The sequence below is a fragment of the Salmo salar genome, chromosome ssa23 (assembly GCF_905237065.1).
Source record: "Salmo salar chromosome ssa23, Ssal_v3.1, whole genome shotgun sequence".
NCBI lineage: Eukaryota > Metazoa > Chordata > Actinopteri > Salmoniformes > Salmonidae > Salmo > Salmo salar.
Genome location: NC_059464.1, coordinates 14,227,203 through 14,234,750, shown reverse-complemented (window position 1 = coordinate 14,234,750; position 7,548 = coordinate 14,227,203). Strand labels below are relative to the sequence as shown.

The 7,548-nt window shown below is 42.8% G+C and overlaps 1 protein-coding gene across 3 annotated transcripts in view; it reads right to left on the bottom strand.

Annotated features, from left to right (window-relative positions):
• Positions 1-4,313: 4,313 nt before the first annotated feature.
• The window catches only part of LOC106584195 (trafficking protein particle complex subunit 8), a 105,975-nt gene continuing 102,740 nt past the window's right edge, over positions 4,314-7,548 (bottom strand). For all 3 annotated transcript variants that reach the window (XM_014169189.2, XM_014169191.2, XM_014169190.2), the window contains 3 exons: positions 6,132-6,274; positions 5,783-5,872; positions 4,314-5,587 (listed from right to left, as the gene is read on the bottom strand). In XM_014169189.2, coding sequence (XP_014024664.1) covers positions 5,350-5,587; positions 5,783-5,872; positions 6,132-6,274 — 471 coding nt within the window. In that variant the 3' untranslated portion in view covers positions 4,314-5,349. The remainder of the gene's footprint in view (positions 5,588-5,782; positions 5,873-6,131; positions 6,275-7,548) is intronic.

Sequence of the window (7,548 nt, the reverse complement as noted above, 5' to 3'; positions counted from 1 at the left end):
CTCAGTGCCTCTTTGCTTGACATCATGGGAAAATCTAAAGAAATAAGCCAAGAAAAAATTGTAGACCTCCACAAGTCTGGTTCATCCTTGGGAGCAATTTCCAAATGCCTGAAGGTACCACGTTTATCTGTACAAACAATAGTGCGCAAGTATAAACACCATGGGACCACGCAACCGTCATACCACTCAGGAAGGAGATGCGTTCTGTCTCCTAGAGATGAACATACTTTGGTTCGAAAAGTGCAAATCAATCCCAGAACAACAGCAAAGGACCTTGTGAAGATGCTGGAGGAAACGGGTACAAAAGTATCTATATCCACAGTAAAATGAGTCCTATATCAACATAACCTGAAAGGCCGCTCAGCAAGGAAGAAGCCACTGCTCCAAAACCGCTATAAAAAAGGCAGACTACGGTTTGCAACCTCACATGGGGACAAATATCGTACTTTTTGGAGAAACGTCCTCTGGTCTGAGGAAACAAAAATAGAACTGTTTGGCCATAATGACCATTGTTATGTTTGGAGGAAAAAGGGGGAGGCTTGCAAGCCGAAGAACACCATCCCAACCGTGAAGCACGGGGGTGGCAGCATCATGTTTGTGGGGGTGCTTTGCTGCAGGAGGGACTGGTGCACTTCACAAAATAGATGGCATCATGAGGTAGGAAAATTACGTGGATATATTGAAGCAACATCTCAAGACATCAGTCAGGAAGTTAACGCTTGGTCGCAAATGGGTCTTCCAAATGGAATGACCCCAAGCATACTTCCAAAGTTGTGGCAAAATGGCTTAAGGAAAACAATGTCAAGGTATTTGAGTGGCCATCACAAAGCCCTGACCTCAATCCTAAAGAATTTTTTTTGGCAGAACTTAAAAAGTGTGTGCGAGCAAGAAGGCCTACAAACCGGACTCAGTTACACCAGCTCTGTCAGGAGGAATGGGCCAAAATTCACCCAACGTATTGTTGGAAGCTTGTGGAAGGCTACCCAAAACGTTTGACCAAAATTAATTAAACAATTTAAAGGCAACGCTACTAAATACTAATTGAGACTATGTAAACTTCTGACCCACTGGGAATGTGATGAAAGAAATAAAAAGCTCTACTATTATTCTGACATTTCACATTCTTAAAATAAAGTGGTGATCCTAACTGACCTAAGACAGGGAATTTTTACTAGGATTAAATGTCAGGAATTGTGAAAAACTGAGTTTAAATGTATTTGGCTAAGGTGCATGTAAACCTCGGACTTCAAATGTACCTGCCACCAACCACAGCAGTGTGTGGTTTTAGAACCATAGACAGCGACAAAGCGAGATCTCTTGTAGCACACACAGCTTCTCTACCTCAATTCTCTTGGGTTCTGAATTCACAGTATGCTTTGTCACCCTCACCCTTATTAACCTGAGAGTGCTACAAAAGCAATCCAACATGGAGAGTAGCATCCAATACAATTGTTGTCACCATTTGACATGTGTAAATTAACATAAGACAGGTTCTTCATCTAATGAACGAGAGTCAGTGAGAGAAGTACAATGTAACAATAGTATTTGCCATTCTGTTTTGGCTTTCATATCATGCAGCTTTTCAGTCATGTTCAAACTAGCCTACCACTATTACTGTTATTTATTCAGGCAGATCGCCCAAGAGTGACTTCGAAATTGGTTGTCTTTAGAGGTCTTGAGGACATCTGGAAACGCCTTCAAAATTGGCCACTAGGGACAACAGTGATCAGTGTTACCATCATGTATGTTTAGGTTTTGCTAGGGTGTTGTGGACAGGGGTGGCAGATGGGCGTAATCCAATTAATCTGGTTCAGAAGGTTGCGTCAAAGATCGTACAGTGTGAAGATAGGCAGAAACTGCTTCTCCAATAGAAATACTCAATCATACTTGTAGGCGATATCATGGTGACTTTGGCTAGCTAAGCTCATGTGCAGAAACTTGTCAACTCGCACCGAACTGCGCATGTGTAGGCCATCAAATCAAAAAGCACTCCTTTCAGGAGGTTGGAGTAGTAGCATGTTCAACGACTTAAGACATTGGCTCGAATCTAGGTTGTGCCTTTAGACCTTGGTCTGGTCTGCTTCGCCAACGTTCCCGAAGTCTTGCGATGTTGTGTCTTTTAGGTTTACAAACTCTGTGGTTGCGTGTTCAATCCCATTGGTGGGTTTTAACCCTATCCCAAACCTTAACCTTTACTTTAACCATTCGGAATGAGTCCCTAAACTGAATATTTTAACCCTATCCAAAACCTTAACCTTCTAAATTTGTATAAACGGTACAAACTGAGTAGGAGTCAACACAGGGTGTCAAAAAGACTTTGAAATGTTATGTTTGGAGAAACGTGGATAAATATCTAATTCTGCAGTGAGACAGAGCTTGTATTTATGATTATTGTTGTTGCTGTCAATGTAAATATCATTATCACTACTACAATTATTACTGTTAGTCCGACCATGTGTACTTTGACAAATGTAAGTGATTTAACTTGCCATGTCAATAAAGTCTATTGAATTGGGAGTGTGTATGTGAGGGGCAGGGGAGGGGTGCCAGAGGAAGCCTTTTTACCTGTCTGTGTATGTATGACAGTGAGAGAGGGCATCTGACAGCATGAGTCTTGTCTTCAGGGTCATTTGTGTCTGCTTTCAGAGGGTCATGACTGCTTTCTCTCTTGCATGGTACATTTGCCTGTATAGTCATCCCTCATCTCCTGCTCCATCTATCCCTGTATTAGTTAATATATGAGTGAGAGAGCTCTGCTCCAAATCAATTAAAGCCAGTTGAGCTCTGAAACTGAAGGGTGAAGCTCTGGCCTCCCTGTCTGAATGAGAATCACCTGAGAGGGGCTTGGGAGGCAGAGAGAGAGAGGAGTAGGAGCCAGGGGTGTTGCTACTCTATCTGGTCACTATAGAAAGGTAGGAAGTGAGAGTGGGCAGGGAGAATGAGGGAGTTAGGAACCATTACTTAGCCTGGTCCCAGATCTGTTCGTGCGCTCTCGCCAACTCCTACAGCCAGCCATTAGCCATAACTGTATCATTTGTCTGAGTGGACTACACCCTGATCCTGTGACAAAGACCACAGAAGTTTAGTCCAGGACAGATGGGGTTAAGATAGTAATGATAGACCCAACTGACTCACTTTCATTTTCCTTGCAGGGGATAGAGTTTGTTGGAGCCAAATTCCCACTTTATTCATGCTATATTTTTTATTTTGCTCTATTTTGAAAAATATAAGAATAAATATTGCTTCATGAATTATGGAGTATGGTTGATGAAGTCATGTTTTTTGGTTTTCTATTATGTTCATCACAGGTATTTAAAAGCATTATGGAGCCTTTCCTGGGCACTTTGCTCATCGATGGAATACAGTCTATGAAATTACCTTTGGAAAATATATATATATATATATTTTTTTAACACGATCTGAGCTTTGGATTCCCTGTTTTGTGGTTGCTTTGGAAGCGCGTCTGTCGGAGGCATCACATACCTGTGGCCTCAAGGCAAGGTTGGAATTGGATTACGAATTTCCTTTATGGTTCTAGGAAGAACCCTGTAAAGGGTTATTCTACTACAAGGATAAGCCTGTAGAACCCCTTCTTTCCCCAAGAATGTAGAGAACCACAGGGGACTTTACAACTTAACTTATGTTAATTTATTAGGTACCAACAAGATTATTAATGCTTGATTAAAGAATGGCAACTTCACAACTAAAACTTCAATTAAATATCTCATGTTTTAAGCTTTGCCCAGATATGCTTGTGTCAGCAGATCTACTAGGTTGAGTTTCTCTGTGTGACCTTGAATGTGAAAGCTCCTGGGCTAGGCATACATTTTAAATAGCATTTTACAATATCATTTGTAATACTTTACAAATGTTCAAATTGCATCTCTCAGACGCAGTCTTTCCAGAAATTATTAGTATTCGGCGATTAGAGAATCCATTTGACTGAGAAAAACTGATACTGAGATAGACGTACATCAGTGTAAGTGTGTGTGTCAGGGAGAAAGAGCGACAGAGGACAGCCTGACAAAGACGTCACTTCTAATGCACTTAAAACAGAGTTGGCATTGAGAAACGGAGCAGCTCTACAGAGATAGGCTAATTGAGGGTCGGACTATATTCACTGCATCAAAGAGACAGTCATTAAGTCTTTTTCCCAAATGGCAGGGTTTATAGTACACAATGGGATCTGGTCAAAAGTAGTGTAACATATATGGAACAGGGTGCCATTTGGAATGCAAAATAAAACTTGCCCTGAAAAGTATTACAAATCACCACGTCGTCCACACATTTCACCATACAGAGGAGACAGTTACTGTATCTCACAGCCCATATCAATGGTTACGTTTTATTTCTATTTACAGTAAATTTGTTATAAATATAATACATCATTTTCATCTGAAAAGCAGTTGAGTAAATACATACATTTAAATAACAGCTTGATCACAAGGTGGAGGTCGTCCAATGAGGGAGAAGTATAGGGAACATATTGATTTGATTGATTCATTAGTTTGTTTTGTAGAAAATTACGTGTGTGCTCGTGGAGACTGACAGCACAGTAAATCCAGATGGACTACAGACCAACAACAGACAGGTGGGCAGGCAGCATCAGGGCCTGTCAGTCAAAGGATTCGTTCATCATAGTATAGTGGTCAACCTCTGGTTCATATTCTAAAGGGTTTGTGATGTGCCGACAGTCTGGTCCATGTGGGGCAGTTCTTCCTACTTCCTCATCCAGGTTAATCCAGTAAGTAAACAATGTAATCACTACTGTGATAGCTCAACAACAACAACAACCTGTGATTCGTTTTTCAACAGTAAAAATAAAATAAAAATCTCTGGCGGCAGACAGATGCCACGTTACCATAGGAGACAGGTCATTGTCTTTGTTTAGAATGTCTGTCTGTTCTGTGTCCTTCCCTTTCACGGGTTGATTTCATAAAATAAAAAAAGGTCAAAACCAAAGCGCCTCCACTGAGATGATAGACTCATACGCAGAGAGAGAGAAAATAGTTCCTTCTTCTACATGTAAGTCCATGATGTTTTGCTTTGTTGCTGGGACATAAAATAGTCAACAGTCGGACCATCAAAGTGGTTACAAGCTGAACTGATGCACAATTTAATTTGAACATTCTATTTTGTTTTTACATAATTGGAAAAATGTGTCAACTTTTTAGGGCGGGGAGTGGAGTGGGTGATTTGAAACTGGGTGGAAAGATGGGATGTGGAAGATATTTCTTGCTGGGTGCGTCTCTCAACCCTGTTGTTGCCAACCAATGGGGGACTCTGGAGCCTTGGTAGTAATGATTGACAGATGGTTAATTGGCTATTGATGATGGGGCGGGACAATGTTCAGGTGCTGTTGATGATGATGATGAGTGCTGGCGTGGCCGTCTGCTGGCTGGTCTCACACATGGCTCCCTGGTCCGCCAGTTTGGCAAAGACCCGTGGCGTTCCCAGATTATAGACGCCCGCATGCAGGAAGCAGGCTTGCAGCTGCACTCGCATCACTTCTTGTGCCCCCAACTGCAGCTTGAATTGCGTCTGGCCCAGCCATGTAAACGAACCATGCACCTCGAGAGACTCAGGGCTGATGGAGGGAGGAGAGGGATGGGAGAAAAGTGAGAGAGAAAGAGGGATGACGGCAGAGGGAGAGAAGAAAATAGAAAGCTCACTCAAACCAGGAGGATAAATAGAATGCAGTTTATCAGGTAAACATTTGGTCAGGGACATGAGGAACAGATGGCAGATTTAACAGTACAGAGTGAGTTTGTGTTATGTTTACCTGGTTGTTTTGTGGCGTAGGTCAATGATGACATCAACTTGAGCCAGGGAGCAGTTAGACAGAGTCAAAGTGACTGGAACCATACACAGACTACAGGGCGGGAAGAGAGCCAAAAGAGACATAAATATATATTTTTATTTACACCATTAATCATGTCTCCCTTTCTTCACCGCATAGAACCTTTCAGTCGCATAACACGGAGCACTGTTGCAGTCAATGCTTGTACCATTACATAGCTGAAGACTGTGAGCACATGTCGCTGGCTGTTTTAAATTACTCTCAAAATGCTGTTTTTTGGTTTGATAATTATATTGTTTAGCTAGCTGGTCATGTTACGTGTGTGTGCTACCTCTTCTGATTGAAGGGGTGGCTGTAGCTCTCTGGGTACTGCAGGTTGGTCTTGATGAGGTGGGAGAGTTGTTCCATGGAGGGCCGTGTCATTGGAGGCGGCAGCTCCGGTTTAAACTTCAGCAGCACCATCTCCTGAGCCTCCTACAACAGGACAGAGGAACAGAAATCAGGATGCAGGAAGAGTAAACGTCAACACCATTACCTCAAACACACTGCCGATGCATAGTGCATTCGGAAAGTATTCAGACCCGCTTTACTTTTTCCACATTTTGTTACGTTACAGCCTTATTTTAAAATGGATTAAAATATTTTCCTCAATCTACACACAATACCCCATAATGACAAAGCGAAAACAGGTTAGAAATGTGAGCAAATGTGTTAAAAACAAAAACAGAAATACATTATTTACATAAGTATTCAGACCCTTTGCTATGAGACTCGAAAATTCTCTCCGGTGCCTCCTGTTTCCATTGATCATCCTTGAGATGTTTCTACAACTTCATTGGAGTCCACCAGTGGTAAATTCAATTGATTGGACATGATTTGGAAAGGCACACACCTGTCTATATAAGGTCCCACAGTTGATAGTGCATGTCAGCGCAAAAACCAAGCCATGAGGTCGAAGGAATTGTCTGTAGAGCTCCGAGACAGGGTTGTGTCGGGGCACAGATCCGGGGAAGGGTACCAAAAAATGTCTGCAGCATTGAAGGTCGCCAAGAACACTGTGGCCTCCATTCTTAAATGGAAGAAGTCTGGAACCACCAAGACTCCTCCTAGAGCTCGCCGCCCGGCCAAATTGAGCAATCGGGGGAGAAGGGCCTAAGTCAGGGAGGTGACCAAGAACCTGATGGACACACTGACAGCACTCCAGAGTTCCTCTGCGGAGATTGAAAAACCTTACAGAAGGACAACCATCTCTGCAGCACTCCACCAATCAGGCCTTTATGCTAGAGTGGCCACAGGGAAGCCACTAAGTAAAAGGCACAACAGCCAGCTTGGAGTTGCCAAAAGGCACCTAAAAAATTCTCACCATGAGAAACAAGATTCTCTCGTCTGATGAAACCAGGATTGAACTCTTTGACCTGAATGCCAAGCATTACATCCGGAAGAAACCTGGCACCATTTCTACCGTGAAGCATGGTGGTGGCAACATCAAGCTGTGGGGATGTTTTTCAGCGGCAGGGACTGGGAGACTAGTCAGGATCGAGGGAAAGATGAACAGAGCAAAGTACAGAGAGATCCTTGATGAAAACCTGCTCCAGAGTGCTCAGGACCTCAGACTGTGGCGAAGGTTCACCTTCCAACAGGACAACAACCCTAAGCACACATGCAAGACAACGCAGGAGTGGCTTCAGGACAAGTCTCTGAATGTCCTTGAGTAGCCCAGCCAGAGCCTGGACTTGAATCCAATCGAA